This window comes from Vigna umbellata, chromosome 3, assembly GCF_029865625.1.
Source record: "Vigna umbellata cultivar VRB3 chromosome 3, Vumbellata_1.0, whole genome shotgun sequence".
Taxonomy (NCBI): domain Eukaryota; kingdom Viridiplantae; phylum Streptophyta; class Magnoliopsida; order Fabales; family Fabaceae; genus Vigna; species Vigna umbellata.
The window spans coordinates 41,093,833-41,120,035 of NC_142167.1; the positions used below are offsets into that span (position 1 = coordinate 41,093,833).

A 26,203-nucleotide genomic window follows, 5' to 3' on the forward strand; every position below is an offset into this window, starting at 1 on the left:
CATGGTTGTCCTGGTTAAATAATGGAATTTGTCGGAGATATGGAGTATTCGATAAATTCAATTATTCTATTGAACAAATTGAAGATTGCATATGTTCATCAAGACTTACATGTGTGTTTAGGATGTGTTATGGTGATTATAATCAATTGAGTTTTTTTTTAAGAAACTGTAAAAAAATTTAATTTAGTAGAATAATAAATAAAGTTTAATTTTTAGAATTAGTAAAATGATTAAATTACATATATAATTGTTTTAATTAGAGTATTTGAATAATACATGAGAAGTATTGAGTTTAACTCCTATTAGTAACATGTTATTGAATTTGAATTTATTCTTTGGGCTAAAAGAAAAGTGGTAAAATGGAATAAGGCTTGAAATATTGATTAAGGTTTATTTTAGTGCAAAATGAGATAGTTTATATATTTTTAGATAATGTCGTTTGAGAGTTGGGAGGATAAAAGGAAAAGGGAAAAATATTGAGTTTTTTTTAGTTAAACGCAACACTGGTTAATAGAATAATGAAGTAATTGCATGTTATTGATTAATTATTTTGAAGTTTTTCTTTTTCTTTGTTTAAGGTTGGAATATATATATATATATATATATATATATATGTTATGTAGTAAGATATTCATTAAAATATCTTAAACGGTTAAGATATTTATCAAGCCACTAACCACATTTTTAGGTAAGGTGGTTATTTTTATTTTGCTTATAAATATAGTGACAGGACAAAAGTCCAGGTACGTTCTCTTTATGCTCTAGAGACTCTAGAATAATATTTCAGAGCCGTACCATAATTACTCTCTGGAGAGCTGAGGCTCCATAATTCACATCTGACTTGAGCGTCGGAGTATCTTTGCAGGTACCTCCCCTTTCTTTGGCAAGTATGAAGAGCAACAATTGGAGAAGAGCAAGCGTCCCAGACAGCGTCCAAGACAGCCAGGAGCAATAAAGACACACCGGACAAATGTACACCGAAACATTTTGGCACCCACCGTGGGGCCGAGTGTCATCTCACAAAAACCGCAAGAGGAGCACTCGGCCTCGATGAATCACTTTTTCGGAAAGAGCTACTTCCTCAAATCGCTGCATTGCCACCAAGAGTCTCCTCCGCGAGCCATTAACGCCACCGCGAACACCTCTGCGAAGTCGCGCCGGTGAGCACCTTAATTCAGAGGTATCATCAAATCGGGAAATGTAAAAAATCTACTGGGAGCGAAAAACACTTGTATCTTTTTGTCCCATCGAAGTGCAACGGTGAATCCATTTCCATGAAATCGTGAACGCACATCGAATCTCTCTTGCCGTTATGTTTGACGACATCGTTCCTTGCTTATCCACTCAATAACACCCTTCCATTTCTTGTATCGTCCCTATTGGACGAGAGATCTTCCATGAGCGCATCCAATAAATGGAGAGCAATGCCACCGCACCACCACCAGCAGCCTCTCTGCACTCGCACGCGCCAGATCAAAACCACAATCCCTAATTTCCCAATTTCCACAAACCCCAATTCCCAAAATCGGAGAAGAACAGGAACCCCAAATCGTGCAGCCATGAAACCCTCAGACGCGAGTTCTCCATCGCGCATCTTCGCAACACATGACTATCGTCAATTTTCCTACACGCGCAATAAAAACCAACCCTAATTCGTAAGGAGACAGGAACCGAAATCTGGTGGATGAACAAACACTCTGTGATCAGAGCATGATTAACGGATAGATGATATTCTCTTCCGTCTGGTGAAATCCCTAGCTGCAGAGGATCATTTCTCAACAGGCGCAGGGAAAAGTGGAACCCTAAATCCCCAAATTGAACTCAGTTCCAGCCACATCAGCAGACTCGCCGTTTGCGCGGAAGATTCCCACACGAAAGATCGCCAAACTGATCGCAGAACCATTCTCCACGTCTTCCGCAACACTCGCGCCATCCACGCGTGATTCGGTTCTGCCTCCACGTCATTCAACCCGAATTCTATTCCCCAAAATTCAACCGTTCGGCAATTCGACGCCACAGCGTTCGGTTATCCGACCAAACTGACGCTCAGTTACGGAATCACCATAACATTCGGCCACTATTCTCTCTAATGGCCGTTCTGCCTAGAGCGTTCGGTTCACGGACATTCGACCCTATTGATGGTCTGCCATTCGGTGCAATTAACGTTTGACCTTAGTGACGATCGGCCATTCCACTTAACTTGCTCGACCATTGATCCCGACGTTCGCCCTTTGGTTTCGAACGTTCAAACCGTCCCCAACGTTCGTCCACTCGGTCCCCAATGACGTTCGTCCACTCCGTCCTCAACGTTTGGGTATCCATGGCCTCAACCATTCGACCATTCGTTTCAACAACGTTTGTCCAATGATCAGCCATCCGGAGTCAACGACGTTCGTCCTAAAACGTCCCGCACACAGCCTCGCGAACGTTCGGCCTCGACGTTCGAAATCGCACGCTCGACAATCAGTGTGTACGAGCGTCCAAACAGCCAACGTTCGGCCTCGACTTTCGTGCTCGAACGCTCGACAATCAGTGTGTACGAGCGTCCAAACAGCCAACGTTCGGCCTCGACGTTCAGGGAGTCGAACGCTCGACAATCCCTGTGGACGAGCGTTCAAGTAATCAGCCGTTCGTCCTCGCCCTTTGGATTCGAACGCTCGACACTCAATGTGGACGAGAGTTCAAACGGTAGATCGTTCGTCCTCGCCTTCGGATTCGAACGCTCGACAATCATTGTGTACGAGCGTCGTTGCTGTCGGACGTTCGGCCTCCAAGGTGTTCGACCTTTTGTTCAAACGCTCAACAGTCCACGGCTACGAACACTCCGCGACGCAAGTGACGTTCTTTCTGTCGGCCTCAACGTTCGGTAATCCATGGCCTCAACCATTCGGCCACCAGTCTCAACAAGGCCATCTTTGGCCTCGACCTTTCGGCCACCCGTCTCCATTACGTTCGGCAACTCGGTCTGAACCGTTCTTCCACTCGAGTCCACAAGCGTTCGCCCATTCGACTAAACCTAATGTTCGCACACGCGCGCTTATACTCGTGATCGACCTCTTGACGTTCAACACTTAACCGTTCGACACCTCGGTCTCAGTGGCGTTCGGCAGCGTCCAGCGTTCAGTCTCCTTGATCTCAAACGTTCCAGCATACGGTCGTCCATGACCGATCGCCATATTGTCGACCACTAATGATAGACGGCCTACGATCATCAAACCGATCGTCCACTTTATCGACAACTGTTCGACCACCCGTCGCATCGACATTCGGCAACTCGGTCTCAACCGTTCGTCCATTCGGTCCCCTACGTTCAACCATCTGTGACCTCAACAATTCGCCCACCAGTCTCAATAGCGTTCCCCCAATAATTCTCTCTCGTGGACGTTCAGCCTAGAACGTTCAGCATTTCGCTCATCATTGACGTTCAGTTCCTAGCGCTCGGCCTCGCGTGCCACTTGGCCAAAGCGACAACTTATATGTCGAGCGTTCAACAAGTTCTGATGTTCAGCCTCGCGTTCGGCCTCACATGTCACTCGGCCTCTACCACCCGAACGCTCGACAGTCAGTGTGAACGAGCGTCCGAACAGCCAGCCGTTCGGCATCCCTTCGGTTTCAACCGCTCAGCCTCGCATTCGTCCTCTACTACTCGAACATACCTCCAAACGAACGCTCTATCATTCGAGCGCCACGGTCATTCGACCCAACCGATGTCAATGACGTTCGTCCTGAAACGTCCTGCATTCACCATCGCGTACGTTCTTCCTATCGTCTTCGAGGACGCTCGACAATCCACGGCAACGAACGCTCCAACATTCGGCTACTTCACGCCAATGACGTTCGTTCTCTTGGCATCAACGTACGGTCATTAAATCTCTCGGATGCTCGTCACTTCGCTCATCATTGACGATTCGGTCTCTACCTCAGGAAGCGTTCGGTCATTCGGACTCACTGGCGTCCAGCATTCGGCCTAATGGACGTTCGGCCACCAGGTTTGCAACTTGACCAAACGGTCTCCCCTATATGCTTAATATTATTTCTTACAGTGCAGATAAGCATATCTTGTACGTAAAAGCGGACACCTGGGAGCCGTTCTTCCTGAAGCACTCCTAGACCCGGTAGATGTTCGCCCTAGAACACCCAAGTGCATTGAATAAAGGGATACACTCCCGCTGGTAGATGTTCGCCCTAGAACACCCAAGTGCATTGAATAAAGGGATACACTCCCGCTGGTAGATGTTCGCCCTAGAACACCCAGGTGCATTGAACAAAGGGACACACTCCCACTGGTAGATGTTCGCCCTAGAACACCCAGACCATCAAACCTAGGGGACCATCCTCTAGCCTAGCTTATGTTCGCCCAAGAACATCAAATTTTTAAAGATTCTGTCGTTCGACATCTAAAGCATTCGTCATTCGGCCTCAACGCTCGACAATCAAATGTCAACGAGCGTCCACTCAGTCAGTCGTTCGGCCTTAACGCTCGACAATCAAATGTCAACGAGCGTCCACTCAGTCAGTCGTTCGGCCTTAACGCTCGACAATCAAATGTCAACGAGCGTCCACTCAGTCAGTCGTTCGGCCTTAACGCTCGACAATCAAATGTCAACGAGCGTCCACTCAGTCAGTCGTTCGGCCTGAACGCTCGACAATCAAATGTCAACGAGCGTCCACTCAGTCAGTCGTTCGGCCTCAACGCTCGACAATCAAATGTCAACGAGCGTCCACCCAGTCAGTCGTTCGGCCTTAACGCTCGACAATCAAATGTCAATGAGCGTCCACTCAGTCAGTCGTTCGGCCTCAACGCTCGACAATCAAATGTCAACGAGCGTCCACTCACCGCTCGACGATCCATTTCCACGAGCGTTCAAGAACCGCTCGTCAATCCACATCAACGAGCGCTCGTCAATCCATGTTTTCGAGCGTTCATGAAGTTGGCCGTTCGGCCTCAAATTTGTTCGACCTTTTGTTTTTTACACGCTCGACAACCCAGGTGCACGAGCGTTCGACTTCCCTTTGGTTTCAACCTCGGTCACACGTATCCTCACGTTCGGCCTCACTTGTTCCAGCTTTTTTGCCGTTCGTTTTCGCTTCTTTTTGGACCATCAAACTCCACTGCTCGTTCATCCTTGATTTAAAACATTCAATTCACACATGAGCGACAACCAGAAACACGCTCCCCAACACAGCGAATACAGCCTCCCTCAAACTCATAAGTCCTATAGTTACCACGTCCGTAAAACGGAACCATTAACTCGGACTTGGGGGGCATGTTATGTAGTAAGATATTCATTAAAATATCTTAAACGGTTAAGATATTTATCAAGCCACTAACCACATTTTTAGGTAAGGTGGTTATTTTTATTTTGCTTATAAATATAGTGACAGGACAAAAGTCCAGGTACGTTCTCTTTATGCTCTAGAGACTCTAGAATAATATTTCAGAGCAGTACCATAATTACTCTCTGGAGAGCTGAGGCTCCATAATTCACATCTGACTTGAGCGTCGGAGTATCTTTGCAGGTACCTCCCCTTCCTTTGGCAAGTATGAAGAGCAACAATTGGAGAAGAGCAAGCGTCCCAGACAGCGTCCCAGACAGCGTCCCAGACAGCCAGGAGCAATAAAGACACACCAGACAAATGTACACCGAAACAATATATATATATATATATATATATATATATATATATATATATATATATATATATATATATATATATATATATATATATATATATATATATATATATATATATACATTGTCAGCAGATATGTTTATGTGTAGTAATTACAAAGCTAATTTCGCGTGAAAGATTTCGGTAATTGCATATACTTTCTCGTAAGGACAGCTTTAGTTTGAAATTACGGTGTTAATTTTTTTTAACATGTTTTTAGTATTTTGATGTGAAATTAAATTCGTTTTAAATATAAATTTTAGTTTTAAACTTTAAAAATAATTAATATAATTATTTTAACTCGTTAAATATTTTTTATATGTCAAAATATGTATTTTTAGTTAATATTAAAACAATAACGTGTCAAATGTAAAAAAATTTAGTGTTTGTCATATAAAAAAATTAATGTAATTAAGTTATAAAAATTATATCAATTTATTTTTAAACTTTGGAGATTTTAAAATTTAAGAATTAAAAATATATTTAATTTTTATTTTTTAGTTATAATAATAAAAATAATAATAATAGTAAGAATAATAAAAATAATAATAACAATAAAAATATTAATAATAATAATAATAATAACTCATCTAATTACTAAAAGGTTATATCTTTAAATAATAATCAATATTAAAAGACAAAAAGTAATTGTTTTAAAAGTTATTCAATTTGGTACTTGTACTTTATATATAATGTTAAAAGTTGCACATGTCAATTTGTGTTTTATTTTTTGGATTTTTTTACATGTCACTTCAAAATTATGTTACGTAACATTGTTAGTCTGATGAGCAGTTCCACACACTGAGTATTAATTTAGTTTTTATATTTATTTTTTTCATAATTATTGATTTGGTCCTCTAATTTATTAAGTTGGTTCATTTTAGTTTTATTATTAATTTCTGACTCAATTTAATCCTTCTATTTTTTAAAGTGTTTAATTTAGTCCCTTTTATTATGTTTGAGTAACACATTGATGATTCGTCACGATGAAACGTAAACATGACTACAATTGGTTGATATGAATTTATAGTGAAATTTTTTTATTTACATTTAACATGAATAGGTATAGAGATTAGAAACCAAAAAAATACTAAGTTTTTCACTTTGATCCAAAGTTAGGCATATTTCACCATCTCAACCTACCATAAACTCGGCAACAACAGACATGGACTAACTTGACAAGAGACAAGCTCGATAGGAGACAAATTAGTAAGAGACAATCCTAGACACTTGTTTTTCTACTTAGAGACCCTCTTGAATAAAATGTTTTTTGAAGACTTTGAAACTATAAGGTTCAGAAGAGCGCTGCAACATGGTGTTGAACTCGGTAGAATAGTACGAGAGGAGTTTCAGTGCTTCAACATGCTTTAGAGGTTGACATAGGAGGTGCTAAGCAAGGGAACAAGGCACTTAAAGGGTTCAAGAGGTTCTATAATAGAAAAATGAGTATGATTGTTGTGATGTTGGGGTTAGAACCATGCCTAGTCTGTCAAAATAATAATAAAAAAAATTCTTTTCTTCTCGAGCTTGTTTCCATGCCTACCTCTTAGCCATTTAGCCTTATCGAGCTTGTACCTTGTTGAGTTTGTATCCTATCGAGTTTGTCTTAACGTTTCTCCTATTGAGCTTGTCTCCTTTCGAGCTTGCTGAACTTGTATGTTGTCTAATTTGTCTTCATATTTCTCCTACCAAGCTTGTCTCGTGTCGAGCTTGTTGAGCTTGCTTATGTCGAGCTTGTCTTCATATTTCTCCTACCAAATTTGGGTTATGTTGAACTTGTTTTTTGCCAAGCTTATTTATGGTTAAGCTTGTCTCTTGCTGAGTTAGTCAATGTCTATTACTATCGAGTTTGTGATAGGTTGGGATGATGGAATATGTATATTTTTAGGTCAAAGCGAAAAACCAAACATCTTTTGGTTTTCAATCTTTAAATCTCTTTTTCATTCATGTTAAACATAAATAAAAATTTTGTCCACATTAGCAAATTATAGTCACATTTACGTTCCATAATAAACTAAATTGAACATTATTAAATACTAAAAATTAAAGTTATATATATATATATATATATATATATATATATATATATATATATATTTAAAGTGAGTAAATAAAAAAATATTTTATTTGTGAAATAAAAGTGATATATTTATTGAAATTGAAGTAAAGCAATGATAAATTTTTGGGACTAAAATTAAAATATTTATAGGGGCTGAAAGAAAAATAACATATAAACAAGAATAAGAAAACAATACATTTACGAAGGAGTGAAAAAAAAAAATGCATAGCAAAACATATTTAAGTGTTATACTAAAAATTTGATTGATAATTCTTGGACTTAAACATATTCAGGATGAGTTCAATAATTCGTTTGAAAATTGCTAAATTAATTATCTTTAACATAGATATAATTTATTATTTTTATCTTTAATAGTGATAATGCATATTATTAATAAACATTTACAATATTCAACTAAATATAAATTCTACTTCAAAATTTTTTAATTATTAATCTTTATTAATGTTTTTTTTAATTGTTAGATATAAAAGTATAAAAAAAAGTTCGATGAACATATTAGCTAGTGAAGCTCATACAAAATTACCTAAAATTATTGAAAATATTTAAAAATGTTACATCCTTCTGCATCGCGAAAAGTTATAACAATATTTGTAGTAATGAATTTTTTACTACAATCAATAATTCAAATAGAATGACTTAAAACAGTTTAAATATTTATTACTTTTTTTTTAAATTTTTTTAAAACTTTTAAAAGAGAAAATCATGATATAACTGTTAGCATTATTTTAAATATAAAATAAATATTATAACATTTTCGGTTCCTATTTTTAAGAAACATAAAGTGGTCCCATTATTTTTATCCTTTTAACTGGAGCAATTATTAATTTTTAAACGTAAAGCATTTTGAAACCTATGATGGCCAGACTTTATATAAGGGAATAGGTTATTCTCAGTTTTGATCACTAATTCTACTCTTCTATTCAGAAAAACACACCATCAAGTTTGAGTGAGTTAAGGTTTAGAAAATAAAGCTGTCTGTGTTTAGATTTACAAAATTGCAATGGCAGGAGGTACGCACATTATTATTTCATTTTTCTTCCGCTGTTTTTAATCTGAATGTGTTACTGTGATGTTAATATAACATGTTTAGGTCAATTTCATACTCTGCTATTTTATCAATAACTTCAATCTTTAAAACGATGTCATTAGTCAAACTTAAACTCAGAACAGAAATAAAAATAAATAGGATTAGCATGTTTCACTGTTCAGAATTTGGTATGCAAGATGGAGAATGATTAGAATTGACGAAGTAGATCAAAGTTGATGTTACATGATTATCTAAAGTAACATTGTTGAGACTCTTTCAAATCAACGATATCATTCTTCATTTTATTTTATTTCAATTATTATAATTTAACTATATTTTTCAATCTTATTTTATTATGCATTTCTATGTGTAATATGATCTATCACCACCGAATTCTTACACCAATTTCATATTTTTTTTTAAGTTTATCAAATATTTTCAATTCCTCAATGTATACTTTTATAATTATTGCAATTTAGATTACAATTTATTTTATGAAAATCCACGATTAACATTTTATTTAACATTAATTACATATATTAAAACATTTTATTTGAGTAATCACTCATTTTTATTCAATGGAAATTTTAACAAATCACATTTTAAAATTATTTTAATCCATATTTTTTTATTTCATTATATTAATTTCCCTTATAAACAATTTCATTTAAATTATTTTCATCAATCAAACATATTCTTTTAACAAATTACTCACATTTTAATTTAAATTAACTTAAAAATAAATTACATTTAATTTAAAATAATTTCATCAACTAAAATTAATTTTTTTATTTACTCACCATTTCTTTCAACTTAATATATGTCAATCACATTTTAATTTAAATTAATTTCATCAATTAGTTTTTTTTAAATAATAAGTCACATTTTATTTTAACATAATTTAAACTAATTAGGTTTTATTTAAATTAATTTTAAATACATAGATAAAATTATAATTTTATAGTTTTATTAATTAAAACATTTTGTTAATCTATCACACTTATCAAATCACTCATAAGTTTCCTCTTCATTTCTCTTCACTTTCAACTATCTTTAATCCAAACATCTCAACTTTTCACCTTTTTTTTCTTGTCGAATCCATTTCATTTTCTCAAAAACATCCTCATTTTGGTTACACGTGATAAAGTTAATAATAATAATAATAAGATTGATAAAAGAATTAAGCAGAGAGATAAAAACAACAAAAAAAGTTAAAAAGGAAAAAGCAAACAAATAAAATAAAATTAAAAGTACCTTTGATTAAGGAAACTATAAATTTAATAAAGTACCTGATGTTTATTTTCTGGTTTCAACTTTTCGTGCTTGATCTCCTAGAATTTGGTGTTACAATTTGAAGACTTACGGAATTTGGTTTCCAAAATCATGAAAATTTTATCACATTCTAAATTCCAAAAAATCTATCAATTACAACAAATAATTTATTCCATAATTTAATTACTGTTCTAAAAAAATTACAATAACGAAGAAAGCAGTGTGTATAAAAAAAATACCCTATAAACATTCCTGGTTGAGGCCTACTGTCTCACATTCTTGCACATTCTAGGGTAACTCAGAGGGCTATTTACATTACAAAATTAAGTAAAAAATAGAACAAATGGCTAAAGCAAATGCAAAACAAAGAAGAAGAAAACAATTTTTGGATCACAGTAAAATGATCATTGTTCTACACATGATCTGAACAGTACACCAATTCTTACCTACCCTCATTAAGAGCATCCTTAAGGATCGGTTTAGAAACACTTACGGGTGAATAGTCTGCACCACCCACCATGCTGGTACTTCCCGACGACTGGTAACTTGTATTGAATCCTTTGACCGCGTTTTCAGTCATGAAGCTGCTAACATCATCAAATTTCCAGTCACTAAGGTATCCAGGCTTTGAAGTAACAGTGTTCACTTCAATATCTCCTGAAAGCATTGCCACCACTCGTGACATCGATGGCCTTAATGATGGTGATGTCTGAGTGCACAGAAGTGCTATTCCCACAATACGTTTTACTTCTTCCTCATTGAATTCTGAAAGTCTAGGGTCCACCAGATCCATTATGAGGTTGCTTTCATGAAGCTGCCAAGCCTAAGAAACAGAAAACCAATGACAGTAAGGTAAAATTATAGGCATGTTTTTGAATGTTCAATGCACAAATTGTTTGTCAAAGAGGAGGGGAACATAATAAATCCATTTCACTAGCATTAACATGAGTTAACTGGTATTAGCATACAACCATTTCCAACTAATCTTCAGATGAAAGTTACTTCATCTTATGGCAGTGGGATATTTGCCTTGATGATTAAAAAGCAAAGGCAATTGTTAATGTTCCCATTATAAGGTGGGAATCCAAGTGTGAGTCTAAGTCCCACGTTAAATAGAAATGAGAAAATAGAACACTATATAAAGATGAAAGACCCATTAACCTATTGCCATAACGGTTTTGGATAGAGAGTATTATTAATCCCTTATATGGTTGGACTCAAATGTCATTGGTGTTTTTATCTTCCTGGTTAATCTTCTCTTCGATGGACTCAACAAAATCATCCCACAAATTGAAAACATGTAGTTTATCACATGACATATTTTTAGTAAAAAGAAAAGGAAACTAAGCACTTGAAGAATTCGTAATCATGTGAGAAGAGACTCATTTATTGTGCTATTAAGTGAAATATCAATATTATTTAAAAGTTGCCCTGTAAACCAAATGGTACTTTCCTTGGTTATTAGTTAATGAGATTAGATCTGAACTCGGTGCGATCCCAATATCGAGATGAAAAGGTATTAACCTTTGGATTATAATTCTTCACCAATAATATAGGTATAATTAAGATAAAAGCCACAGATTTAACATCAACCAATATTAGGAAGATAACATTCATAGGAAATAGAGGCAGCGTGCATACCCATTCAAGAAGATAGACCTTGTCTCCTTCCAAACTTGAATCAGCATTTGGTCTCCCACTTACTAACTCAAGAGCAACAACACCAAATGAAAATATATCTGCTTTCTCTGTAAGGTGTCCACGCATGGCATACTCCGGTGCAAGATATCCACTTTATCACAAGAATTAAAAATATCAACAGTTTAGAATTATTTAAAACAAAATGAACTCCAACCATAAATAGTTAATTATCTTTTCATGGATCCAATGAAAGATGATTAAGGATTTATTTGGACGAACTTCTCCATAAGGGCTTTTAAAAAAATACGAAAGAAAAATGAAATTGACTTCTCCATATATTCATCTTGGCTTATGCATAATCTAAAAGTAAAAGTTCATAGAAACTGAGATTTTTATCAAATTATCTTGTAATTTTAACTTATGAACAAGTCAATTTCCATTTTCTTTTTCTTCCAAGAGAAGTTTGTACCGATATGTCTGAAGTACCGATGACTCACATTGTTCCAGCCACACGGGTGCTTATGTGGGTCTTTTTATCATCGTACAATTTGGCCAATCCAAAATCAGATATTTTGGGTACAAGCTCGTAGTCAAGCAAAATATTACTAGCCTTCACATCACGGTGTACAATACGGAGACGAGACTCTTCGTGTAAATATGCTAAACCTCTGGCAATACCCGTGCAAATATCATAGCGTGTGGACCAATTGAGGGTTAAAGAATTTCCTGCCCAAACAGACCACATTTGTCCTTAGTCATTCGTACACATGAAAATGAGAAAACAAATAATTTACGTGCAGATAGACAAAACTTATTTATTCTTTTTCATACCAAATAATCCTTGATCAAGACTCTTGTTCTCTAGGTACTCGTACACAAGAAGTTTCTTATTTCCCTCAATGCAACATCCATATAGTTTAACCAGATTACGATGTTGTACAGCCGATATAGTAGCAATCTCAGTTATGAACTGGCTCTTTCCTTGATGAGAGGCTACTGACAGTTGTTTCACAGCAATAACTCTTCCATCATTAAGTGTCCCCTACGAGAACAAAAAAGAAAAATGATATTCTCTCGAAGAAAGCATTAAGAACCTGTTTGGTACAACTTGTTTTTTAAGAAAATTCGCTTTTAGATTTTCATGCATTTGGTTCATCTTTTAAAAGTAATCAGAAACTTTAAAGAATCTAAATCATTACATTGGAAGCTATTTTTGAATAAGTTTCCATGGAACCATCTACTACTTTTGGAGAAAGAAGAGTGATTTTATGAATACAAATACACATAAATTAGCTTCTGTTTTTATAAAATATCTAAAAGTAATCACCAAAATATTTTACACTAGAATCACTTTATTTTTACTTTGTAACAAAATATCTTTTACTTCTAATATTTTCCAAAAAAAATGAATATTAGGATACAAATTTACTTTCATATTAAACGTATAACTATAAGTAGAGGCTGAGTTATACTGTGCCTAGGGAACCACAACAAAATCTCCATTTATCTTTTGAGGACTAAAACGTAATTATCAATTAAATAGTTATATTAAACAAGCCAAAGGCATATCCAAAGATATCAAGAACCACAAGCACTACAGTCATATAAAGTCTTACGATAACTCGGAAGCAGGTAAGATCTATGGAGGCATAAAGGCCTATTTGTTTAATTAAACCAATTCAGGGTAAATAAAATAATCAAAGGAGAGTTTAAGCTCCTCTAGAATGATTGCGGGCTTAACATTGACTAGCCAAGAAAATTATTAGAACCAGTATTCACAATGATAACTTTTCAAGTAGAATATAACCTTCATCTTAAAGGGACAGAATATTACCTTATAAACAGGTCCAAAACCTCCCTCTCCAAGCTTATTTTCGACATTAAAGTCATTTGTAGCATTCTTCAACTCAGAATAACTGAAAGTGTATGGCTTTGTATCAATTCCTAAAAGCTCTGCAAAATCATACATGAATAGGGTTCAAAGTTAGGCAACCAGAGAGTTATTTTAATGAAAGTTGGGATGATGCCAACTTTTCTTGCTTTACAAGTTTAGAGACACCCCCTTTATCTAAATTGGATCTGATTGGACAAAATTCTCTATACAAAATTTTTAAAGAGAAAAATAAGAACAAAAAGAAAATAAGTTTCTAGATTAAGTTAAAATATAAAAATTTAGAGAAGCTATACAAAAAGAGTTTCAAAAAATTAACTTGTGCATACATTAATTTTAATATGTGAAGAAACTTATTTTATTTTTTTTCTTCTTAATTTTCTCTCGTAGAAGTTGTTACAGCTTAAATATCATGAGAGCATTACTAAACAAAAATCTGCAGAGTATTTACCTTCATCTTCATGCTGACGTTTTCTTCTCCGAATGATACAGAAAATCACAAAAACTGATAGGAAGCTTACAACTCCAATTCCAACAACAATTCCAACAATAAGGCCGGTTCTATTATTTGAATTGCTTGGAGGTTCGTTACTGACAGTAGGTATAAAATCTGTACAATACAGGCACACCCTATTAAAACAAAATTTTTCTTTTGAATATTTTTCTGACAAGAGATTATACATTATTGTTAAAGGTTAGTAGTTAAACAATTGCATTGCCTACTTTTTTTTTCTTTTGTAGTTTTACCTGGGATAGCATGGATGGCTTGAATCAAGGGCCCATAAGTACCTTGAGCTGGTATGCAACAAGTCCCCTTTCCAGCCCAAAAGAGATGGATGTCAATATAGTTTTCAGTCACTTCAAACCTAAATTGCCTTTGGACAGCTCTGAATGAGATGCCCCCAGCTTCCTTTTTTATGTCGAAATCTTTCAAAACAAGATTCCCCTAGAATATTCGAATGGAAAAATAAAAACGAGAGTATAATAAAATACAAGAAAATAGAGGGTCAAACAATAATTTTCTTTCTGTACCAAACCAACGACACAACATGGATTCAAAATATTTAACATAAAACATAACCTGGTTCTACAAATTTGATTTGGACAATAGACGAAATATGCTCAGTGGAGATGAAATACTATTTAATTGGACAATTAAGGAAAAAAGAAGAAAACTTTCCTTTCCTACCAATTCTCATTCGACCAATGTAAGCTAAGAATAATGCACACGTGACCTTAAATCATTATCAACAACGGCCAAATCCTCATATTTTAACAATACTTAGTAGAAATTTCAAGGTGATGGCATCTTTAAATACTTAATGAACAATTTTCTCTTCACCAGAACAGAACACCGAGATGAATATAAGAAGTTACAGAGACGCCGTACTTCTATAAACACTTGGTCTTATGTGAGATGTTGGATTGTAACATGTGTACAAATACTCTAATATTCGCCGTACTTCTATAAACACTTGGTCTTATGTGAGATGTTGGATTGTAACATGTGTACAAATACTCTAATATTATAAAAATAGTTGAAAGATGCTTTTAGTATTTGCAAATTGAAAAATATTTAGTTGTAGTTACTCATATAAATCATCCCCCTTTTGATACATCGTTATGGAAATGTGGTACTGTTGTACTAATTTCCATAAATGAGAAAATAAAAGCACATGATAATTTAACAAACTAGGTAGATGTACAAGTTCTTAAGGTTGATACTTATTGTCATTGTTGTTGCACTATCATCTATGATTTCCAAGCATTTTGATAAGTACAAAAGTACCTGGATATATATATCAAAGACTCGTCTCCCAAGACTTTCCCATCTTCCAGCAGAATCCAGAATAGCTGTTTCTGCAAATTGAAGGGTGATGTTGTAAAAGCCATTTTCCAGCCCCAAGCCATAATATCTTAATGATGAAGGAGAGACCCGTGCTGTTTGGAAGAGCTCCGTATTCATAGTGTTAGTGAATTGATTAGACACAAATTTTGTGTATTCTGGATTACTATTGCCCGTAAACAATCCAACATTACTAACAGCCCATCTACTTGTATCAGTAACAAAGTATGTAGCAGAACCAAGTGTCTCATTCTCCCTTTCATATGTGATTCCTTCTGTGGACGTAATTTGGGGTCCGCCACACTTGATAGCAAAGTCAGAATCTGCCAGAATCATAGATAACTGATCAATGAGTGGCAAGGAGTATTACATAACAAGATTAACTTCATAGAGCCTCCTATTTCTCAGTAAAGTGTGATTTAGGTTCGATAAGATATGGTCAAAATGGTTTTGGACCTTAGTTCCTACATTTTAAAAACAATAGTTTTGGATCCAATATTTATGAAATATGATGATTTTTTCGTCTTTAGTCCCATAATTCATTTTAGTTTGACCAAGGACAAGATTCATCATATGTTAGAAAATGAAAGGATTACACCACAATTTTTAAATGGTACGTACTAAATCCAATTTTAACTAAATATTGAGTTACCTAACCTATTTTATCCTATTTGTTTTCCATGTAATGAAAAAGGAAGGCATAGAAATCCTTCAGTCACAGTAAAATTATGTTAAAGTCAAACTTACATCTTCCAACACCTCGATTGCAAGGAAAGTTTTTCTGGAGACAGTTGAGCCCAAATGGCAAGCCACTGCAAAGGAAAAGTTACCAAATAAAAAGATTGGTCCACAAATGAATGGCAAACAAAATACAGTACACTTTGTATGGAAACGAAAATGTTTCAAATGGATTGAAAGATTGTCAAAATAATAAATAATGGATGCACTAGCATATGAATCTAGATAGACTAAACTCTGAGGAACAAAAACCAAGCAGGATCGTAATTCATATTATAGCCAAAAATAGGTGATACGGGGTATGGTTTAAAAGAACTTTTAAAACAATCATCATTAAAGAAATTGTGTAATAATCACCTGGAATCTGAACCATCATCTATCGACAAGTTGTTAGCAACTAAATTCCTGCATCTCAAACCCAAAAAGTATTGCAATGAGTTTCAGAATATATAATCCCTCTCTCTCACACACATATATAAGGGAAGGGTTACTCCATGTCATCACCTTTTATTTTCTTGAAATCTAATAGTTTATAATTAGTTACTCATTAACACCAATGATGATGAAGATTAACTCTCATAGTGTTACTCTTAAAGAACAAACAAGTGTACGCACACATGTAATTCAATTATAATGTTAAAATTTGAACTAAAATTTAGTTCAACATTTAAAGGTGAGAGGAGACATGAAATTTTTTACTATTTTAGTATAATAAATAATAGGAAGATAGCTGTTACCATAATCATGATATAAATGAGTAAAAAAAATTGTTATTAACTTGAATTGTATTTATATTTATTTTCACCTCTTTCAAATGCAGATCACTTTAGAAAACATTTAGTCACTAAAGTAAATTTTAAATTAGCATTTGCTTACTCTTGCTATCCATTTAATCATTTTAATGTTCGAGATTGCGTTTTTGACTAGTAGTATAGTCAAACAAAATCATAGGAAATATGATGTATAAAAGGATTGGAATGTTGGATATGTATAGCATTCCATAATACTACAGTATGATTCACTTCTCACAATATTGGATTCGTATAACATACAAAAATGTAACAATATTGTAGGAATTGTAAAAGAAGTGGAACATAAGAAGTGGATCATAGTGTAGAAAGAGAACGATTTGTTGAAAAAGCCCTCTATCTTTGGATTCGTGTATATATGTTATACAATAAACAAAAATGAATTCAAGAATGAAATGCCTGTTTTCTAAAAGTACTTAACTACTTATCTAAGCTTCCTCTGTTTATTACTCATTACAATCCTCTTAATAGCCTGGTAGACCTGTTACGTCATCCAATCCAAAACTAGTCCATCTCTATTTGTCTAACTTAGACCCATTTTATTGGGCCCTTACTAACAAATTGATATGTAAAAGGAGACAAAAAAATAATCACAGTACTTACAGTTGTAAATTTGCTTCGTTTACCCAAGAGGGGAGGCTTCCTGATAGATCATTGTATGACAAGTCTCTGCAAGCATGTTAAGTCAAACCAAATCAAGGAAAATACTTGGGGAATGATGGTTTGAAAAGAGTGCAGACAAAATAAGCTAAGTCTAATATTCATATTTGTTGACAAACTATGTGTGTTGCAAGTTCATTATTGAACCTGTACAAATTCATGTTACACAAATACATACATACAAGTGTGGATAGAAGTGTCAGATAAGACACCCGTAGGAAAACTTACATATGAATAAGTATGATAAGATAAAGTAAAACACTAACAAACATTTATGTAAGTTGTAAATCATCGAAATAAAACATCATATAAACAAATAAAGCCGCTGCAAGCAATTCCACTAGTGAGAAAAGTTGAGAAAGTCAAATAAACATCAATTTGTTGCCTTTTCTTTTTCAGCATTAGTATTTAGTCATTATAGACTTGATATATGACTACGATTTAGCTAGTACATATTATTACCAACATATATCATCAAACAGTTTCAAAAATAAATAAAATTACATGATGTGTACTTATAGTTTCCTATGGTGTCCTAGGAATACAGATACATATACCTAATAACAACACATACACATATAACATCAATTTTAAAGCATCCAAGTTGTATTAAAACAATTACGACATGTGGACACATACTTAATCAAAATAAATACAAACAGAAAATTGACAAGTAACAACATGGAAAAGCACACACTCTTTCCTCTCAGTAAGATAATACATTTTTTGTTCATTTTAATCTTTAAACTAGCAGGACAAAGTTCCAATTAATCTCTTTTGTATTCAGATGGTGCAATTTTTCAAAATTTAAAATAGCAATTAAGTGTAAGGCTGGGCAGAACACTAGGACTTTCATCGAACTATGGGTCATATGCAGACAATGTCAGGTGATTTAGAAATCACCAACTAAACTTCTTGAATTCATCAAATTATCCTCGATTTCAAGTAAACAAAAAAGCCTTATTGATCAACAACTGGAGTTTGGCGAGTTTAAGGAATCGTGTTTGTGAGGTTCGAAGCATATGCACCCGATAGTTTAGGGGCACCTTGGATTTTGCCCTAGTATTTTGAATCAGAAAGTAATGAATTTCATTCTCCATAATTCAAATAAGTCAATCTTACTCACATATTCTGAAGTGATGAACGTTTCTGTGTTGGAAGGGTGCCATTTAGTTTATTATTTCCAAGAAACCTGAAATTTGATGAAAACATCCTTTAAAATATGGACTTAAGCATATCAACAAATGAATTTTCAATTTCTTAGAAATGTATTATTACAAGGTATTGAGCGAGCTCAAATTGAAAATTGAACCCGGAATTTGTCCTTCGATGCTATTGAAACTTAAATCCCTGCAATAACCAACATAAATATATAACTCTCTTGAGTTGGAAAAGGATAAAACTATAAGACAAGATACATGTTTTCTCTTTATCAAATAAAAGAAAGAAAATGTCCAATTATGTTATCCGTATGATAAATTAGTGGAAAAGTCGTATCTTTCTACCACAACAATGAAAATTAAGAAGTAAAAATATAATTGAACACAAATCAGTAATGAACATGTTGAGTACTACTTATTAAGATATGCCTCGTATAACCAGCCAGTAATCAGATTGGACACATTTGGAATAGCAACAAAGAGTTAACTAATTTGTTGCTTTCTAGTAAACAACTTTTACATTATTTCATTTGAATATACTTTGAGACAAACAGGTGATACTCACAGTTGGGTCAAATTGTGAAACTCTCCAATGAAGGACGGAATTGAACCAGAAATATTGTTATTCCTCAATTCTCTGCAACAATTGTAACAAATAAGTAAAAAAATTAAGTCTGAAAGCAGAGTGAGTCATGGACATTAGCAAAGCGGAGCCTTACAAGGTAGTCAAAGATTTCATATTCTGTAGAAATTCCAGTGAGGAGCTCCCATTAGATAAACCACTTATTCTCCTACATTTATATCATACTTAATATATTAGGTTTCATCAATCAATAATACCCATACAAAAAACTAGTGGTGGTACTCACAATTCTGTTAAAGAAGTCAAGTTGGAAAGTGACGAGGGTATTGAGCCATTAAAAGAATTGCCTTGAAGCCTCCTATCAAAACATACAGTAATTCACCAAAACTGTCAGCACACATTTGGAATAGAATACGAAAGTAACCATAGCAAGAAAATTTTCTGGTAACAGAATACTCAGAAGGATAATAATTCACAAGAATTGTTAGTAAGCACTTCTGGAAAAGAAAATGAAAGTGGCCATAAAAAGAAATACTTCTGGAATAGAATACCAAAACACAACCATTCACGAAAAATTTCAGTACATACTTTTGTAATAGAATATGAAAGTAACCATAAAAAGAAAATTTTAATTCCACATCCAATATAATATATTTTATCAAAAAGTGTTCCACCTACTAAATTCAAATTAAGGAGGAAAACATAGTTGACTGGTAATGTTGTCTTACAAGACTTGAAGCCTAGTCCAATTCCCTATGAAGTTTGGTATATTGCCTGTGAGTTCCACGTCTGAAGCCCATCTGAAATGAAAAGAAAAAACTTTATTGATGTATAAGTTTTCTTTCTTTAGGCACGTCAAAGGAGGAATATCTTACACTGTTGCCAAACTCGTAAGGTCTGCAAATGAGGATGGAATTGGACCACTATTTCCAGAACTATCAATGTAGCTGCAAGGAAATATCGTGAAGTTAATATTTTCTTCTGCTCACAAGGGTAAGCAACTGCATAACAAAGTGTAATTTTGAAAAATATCCCATACTTTGCATTATTGGGAACCGACCAACTCATTATTGACGACAATTATGCTTATGACGATTCTAATTGATGACTGTGGACAATAATAAATAGTTGTTTGTTACATGCATTTAGTAACCAAAACACTATAATATTGTAGTTCCCCAATGATATTGTAGTTCCCCAATGATATTGTTGCTGTTTGCAGACACAAACCATATTTGAAAGAGTGGTATATGCGTCCATCTCTATGACTATATTCTACACAAAGATATGGAAACTTACACAGGGGTACGACTTCAACGTAGAGATAGGATTCACTATCATTAGAAAAAGAAAGAATTTACTAATGTTGGACAATAACTATTTGAGATGCAACATGCAAGGATGGCTGCATTGGGGCATGTGTGGCTTTGATTTTTCAACTATTCCAGAGTTTAAACTGGCTGCGCATATATAACATGCAGAAATTTCACTTTTGCTACTAAACTTCTACTATAAGAAAACATTTTGCTAGTTGATAATATTTTAGCATACAAAAGGAAACAATAAATGAGTAAAGTCAGTGGATATGTATGTGCGTAAAATATGTAAAATAACAACTCCATAGGACCCAAGCTTGATTAAAAAAATAATAATACAAATAGAAGCTAAGACTGCAGAAATACTTACAGTTGTTCTAACTTTGTGAGTTTCCCAAGTTCGGATGGGAGAGATCCTGAGAAATTGTTTGACGAAATACTCCTACAAATTTAACAAATAATAAATCTCATTAGTACCATCAAGAGAAATTTCTCATGCACACCATCAGGTATCCACAACAAAACAACATTGGATTAATTAAAGAGAATAATGTTTTCGTGCGAGCAAATTCTTATGTAAAACAGTGAATTTCCCTTTTATCGATTTAAATAGTCATAACTAATCTAAAGGAAAAAAAAACATTTCGAAACAAAATTTTCCATGTGGATTTCTATCAATTCATGACTCATATTTTGTACAATGTCCAGGTCACTTTCACACCATTAATTAAACTTTAAACTAGCACTCAAGACTGAGATGTGAAAAGTGTAAGTTATTCAAAGTATTTTCAACTTAGATGCGTATTATGGATCCGCATTTGAATTGATCCGACACGAAATCAAACATGCACTCGTATTACAAGAGACAATATTATAACTTTGGCACAAGGAGCGAAGTTAACCCAAAATACTAATTCATTATGTGAGTTAACCCCATCGATTAAATACCACTTCATTTTCTATCAAATGTAAGACTCATAACTGACCCCAAATATTTTTGGTGACTACTTGATCCTGAAAAACAACCCATGTGCAATTTCATAACCGGAGGAAGAAAAGTTCAAAAATAAACAACATACAGTATTATTAACTCTGTAAGATTTCCCAATTCCTTTGGAAGCTCCCCTGATAAATTATTGATTCCAAGGCTCCTAACAAAGAGAAAACTTAACTGTTAGAAGTTATGCGTCACAACATTAAATTCGTAGAACATTATGAAATGAAATTGGGTTGAATTGTCTTACAAGTACTGCATACGAGTTAGATTTCCAATAGCTGGAGGCAGAGAACCCGTCAAGTAATTTTGCCCAATATTTCTGCTTGCAATTTGATGGAACTTAGTACAACAAAAAACTTGTAATTCTTTCTAAAGAACAATAAATCAAAAGCTAAAAATGCACCAAAATAATTTTAGATTCTCAATCAATCATAACTTTAATAAATTTGTTAACTTATATAATAACTACCCTAAAAATCACAGACGAAATTACTTTTAATTGGTTGGCAGATGCATTAATATGTGCACAAAAATTAAAATAGTAAGCTAAATCAATATACCAATTTTGATATACAAATTTTCTTTTTACAATTTTATTATTATCATGACAACAGTTTTTATACTGTGATAAGTGTTATCAATGTAGTAGTAACCACTTATTGTGGAACAAAATGTGAACCCCCTTGAATGAATGTCTGAGTATCCTCTGGTAATAATAATAAAGCAGGTGCTGAACTTATTAATGAGGAAGAAAACATACAAATTGGTGAGATAGGTGAGAGTCCATAGTTCTTCCGGAATTTCACCAAACACGTTCAGTGCATAGACCCTCCTGTGCCATTCAAAACATAAGTTAGCTTACAAATTCAATGTACAGCGACAGAGAAATTTGATCTGAAATTTGAGAGAGCGAGAGAGATACAATGCTGTGATGTGGCAAGTAGTTCGATTGTCAAATGAACAGTCACATCTGATGAATGGATTGTAACTTTCAGGGGTGGAAGTACTATCAATGGCATTTCCACTGCACAGTTCACCGCTTATATTCCACACATTTGTGAGTGCAGAGATACCCCATGTACTGAAGATTGAATTTAAAACTCTTGCTGCATTCAGAAATTCATTTTTTCAGGGAAATGCACTCACTTTAATATTACAAAGAAGCCAACTAAAAAAAAATAAAAATAATTTGATCGACTTATATATAATAGAAAAAATCCATATAGAAATGGAAAATGACACTTGAACAACCATTTTTGACAACATTTAGACACGCGCACACGTGTCAAAATCTGAGTGGTCCAGTTGGAAAAATTAAATAAAAATGGACCACTCAGATTTTGACACGTGTGCGCGTGTCTAAATGTTGTCAAAAATGGTTGTTCAAGTGTCATTTTCCGAAATAGGACGTGAACAAATCAAAATATAGAAGTGAGGTGCAAAATCCAGGTTAAAGTTTAGTTCATAATCCATTTTCTAAAATCTATGTTTTACAAATTTAGTTTGGTAGATTTTAAGGTTTGGGATTTAGTTTATATCAGCAAATTAAAGAAAAAAGAAATAAAATTATTTAAAGTTGATAAATTTTTAGTTTTTTTTTTAAATTACTTAACCAGGTCAAAAATAGACTTAAACAAAACCTAACATTGCTCCAGGACGATTAGATTTGTGTCAAATTTCGTTCCTTTTCTTTTTCTAATTTTCAATTAGATTTTTTTCGAAAAATCGTGACCTTTAAAATATAAACTTAAATAATATTATTATTGTTAAATAATGATAAAATTAATTTATTGCTTATATTTTAATGAAATTTGATTGTTTTAATAAATGTAAATAATTAAATGAAATAATATTTTCAAATTAGGAATGAAATTATAGAATTACTTTTTGATAAGATATTATCTGTATCTCTCGTGTATTTGAAATTGATATATTATATCAAAATAATAAAAATATGAAAAATAAGAAACGAGAGCTATTAAAATAGTAGAAATTAAGTTACGTGACTCGTTGAAAAAAGTAAACTTATAAGAAAATCTCCAAAATATCGTTATTAAGTATGAATTAAAAATGAAGGTGAAAAGTCAAAGTATATATAAAATAAGGTTTGAGAATAAGACAGTGACAGGGACTCTATCTGGTTTTTCAAAGGTACAACTACCAATTCAAAAGTTGATAAATAAAAAACATATAAATATTAAATACTGCAAATTGCTTAACAGAAAAATAATCAAGTGTTGCAGAACATGCAAACATACTGATATGTACTGTAATATAAAATTTCCTTTTTCTCTGTTATCTTATCCATTAAACAAAAACAAAAATATATTTTTACACACATAAGTTTTTTATACTTATCTTTTTAAAAATACAATTTTTTATGATTATTTTATTTTATAATATATGTCAAATAAATATAAATTTGTATACCTATCATTACTTTAAACAAAATAACACAAATCCTTCCTAAAATCTCTTTTCACCCTTAAAGTTTTTCTTTAATATATAACTTTGTTTCAAAAACAAAGGTTAACCTGTTCAGATTCAGAGATCAGGTGAGATTTTCAATAAAGATTTTATACAGAGGGAGAAAAACTGTGTAATGAAAGAAAAATAAGAAAATATTTCATAAAAAATATAAAAATGAAACAAAAAGAAATGTATATCAGTGGCATGGGTTATGTTTATACTGTAACTGTATCAGTATAATGTGTTTGTTCCATCTAATTTTCACATCACAACAATATTAATAATTAACAATTTAATTATTTTTAACCCATCAACCTAGTTTTTCCAAAGAGATTAATATTTGACATCATCTTAATTCAATACTGTTGATGGATCATGAACAAGTTTGAGTAAAAAAGTTAAGAGTTTTCCTTTTCTGATAATTTCTCTGCTGAATTTCCCAACAAGAAAAGCATTGATAGAAAGTATGTGTGCAGAGGCTGTCACAGAAAGGAAAAAAGAAAGAAGATAGTTAGTTACCTTCAGAAGGGTCAGTGGTGGCGTTTGCAGATTGAGCTTGAGAAAAGCTAACGAAGCAACTGAAGTGACAGAAGAACACGGCAACGAGAGCAAAAGCCAAACCATGTGACATCCATCCCATGATATGAAGAACACGACCACCCCACAATAACAATCTTTGAAAAAATTTGTCGAGTGCTTTCAAACTTGGCCGATCGACTTTCAGGTTAATGAGAAATTTAGTATTTGGTGAGCAATCGCAGTGTTAGGGAGAAAGATTGGAACGTTGGTTTGCTTTTATAAGACTCTACTTGCAAAAGAGAGGCAAAAATGGCGTCTCTGACCACAATGTTCAACGTGTGTAACTATTATGAATCGCCTGAGCTCTGTCAAAGCTTACGTCATGTTCCACCATAGCACACCAGATGGCCCGCGTGTAGCTCAAAGGTCAACATGATCAACTAGGTTATATACCAATAAATAATTTTAGTGGCCATTTTTATGTGGTTAGCTAACATGCAAATTGTGGACACACCAACCATGGAATGTTCCCCTACCTTTTTTACTTTAATCCTAAAAAAAAATCTCTTGGACAATTTTTCACGTTGGTTATGCATTAATTATATATATATATATATATATATATATATATATATATAACAACTTTTCTTTTGACTATTCGTACCATATCTAGTACTAGACAATCTTGTCTAGATTTTTTTTAATTCGAGCTCAGTTTAGTTGTAAGTGTTTTAATTCTCGTAAGAAATGTAATCAACGATGATTTACAAGTCGTTTAGATTATTACTCTTGCAGAGAAGATATGATTATAATACAAAGTAGTATAATATTCTCTTTTTTCTCTTTCTCTCTGTTTTTTAATCAGTAAACAATATTACAATGAAGGTTGGAAGTATTTCTTTTCTTTTCTTCTCTTTTCTCTTCTTCTCTTCTCTTTTCTCTTTTTTTCTTCTCTTTTTGATGCTTCTAAGAATATATATTTTGTTGTAAGCTTTTCTCTTGCTATCCTCTTGATTTTTCTTTCAAAAGCTCTTCAATTTAAAGGATTTTTGAATAAATGTTCGCTAGACTAAGCGTTCGCCTTGATTCTTGTGTTTTCTCTTTCTTCATGTGCATCAGCCGTTGGATAAGTCAATTTATCAGAGCATACATGTTTTTTCAATACTTTGCTTGAAGTAGGTAATACGTCCTTTTAGGCATGGTTTTCATTAATGATAATCGATTCAATCAACGCAAATTCAAAAATATAGTCGTTACAACGATAAAAAACGGCTAGTTTTTCAATTCTCTCTATAAATACTCATTCATAATCGATTAATAACCTCCCATTGCATCCAAACTCTACCAGAATCAAGATTAATCAAGCTTTTACTCTCTTTCTCATACTTTTCTTCTACACCTTCTTTGATCTTCATTGTTGATTCAAGGTGCAAGATGCCTACACACAGACGTACTGGTGGTGCATCCTCTTCACGTCCTCAAGCTCCAAGACCTGCCACTCTTGAAGGATGGCTCTGTGATC

At 33.6% G+C, this 26,203-nt stretch overlaps 1 protein-coding gene across 1 annotated transcript; it reads right to left on the bottom strand.

The window, feature by feature from the left end:
- Nucleotides 1-10,199: 10,199 nt before the first annotated feature.
- On the bottom strand, nt 10,200-25,081 carry LOC124839228 (putative LRR receptor-like serine/threonine-protein kinase At1g56130). The gene is made up of 24 exons (XM_047314979.2): nt 24,682-25,081; nt 22,616-22,799; nt 22,454-22,525; nt 21,941-22,012; nt 21,776-21,847; nt 21,067-21,138; nt 20,256-20,327; nt 20,109-20,180; nt 19,667-19,738; nt 19,517-19,588; nt 19,363-19,434; nt 18,916-18,987; nt 18,764-18,829; nt 17,581-17,646; nt 16,526-16,573; nt 16,178-16,242; nt 15,374-15,753; nt 14,332-14,530; nt 14,036-14,194; nt 13,528-13,646; nt 12,525-12,735; nt 12,191-12,419; nt 11,694-11,844; nt 10,200-10,875 (listed from the first exon to the last, which is right to left on the bottom strand). Exons 1-24 carry the CDS (start codon nt 24,800-24,802, stop codon nt 10,495-10,497), a joined length of 3,099 nt encoding a protein of 1,032 aa, XP_047170935.1. The 5' UTR covers nt 24,803-25,081; the 3' UTR covers nt 10,200-10,494.
- Between the last annotated feature and the right edge of the window lie 1,122 nt (nt 25,082-26,203).

Bases quoted from the DNA above. Each gene is read 5' to 3' on its own strand.
- LOC124839228 (XM_047314979.2), bottom strand. From the start codon at position 24,802: ATGGGATGGATGTCACATGGTTTGGCTTTTGCTCTCGTTGCCGTGTTC. The intron at 15,754-16,177 runs GTAAGTTTGACT...TGATTCTGGCAG, and splicing joins CAATCGAGGTGTTGGAAGAT to ATTCTGACTTTGCTATCAAG. The intron at 10,876-11,693 runs GTATGCACGCTG...TCTGTTTCTTAG, and splicing joins AGGTCTATCTTCTTGAATGG to GCTTGGCAGCTTCATGAAAG.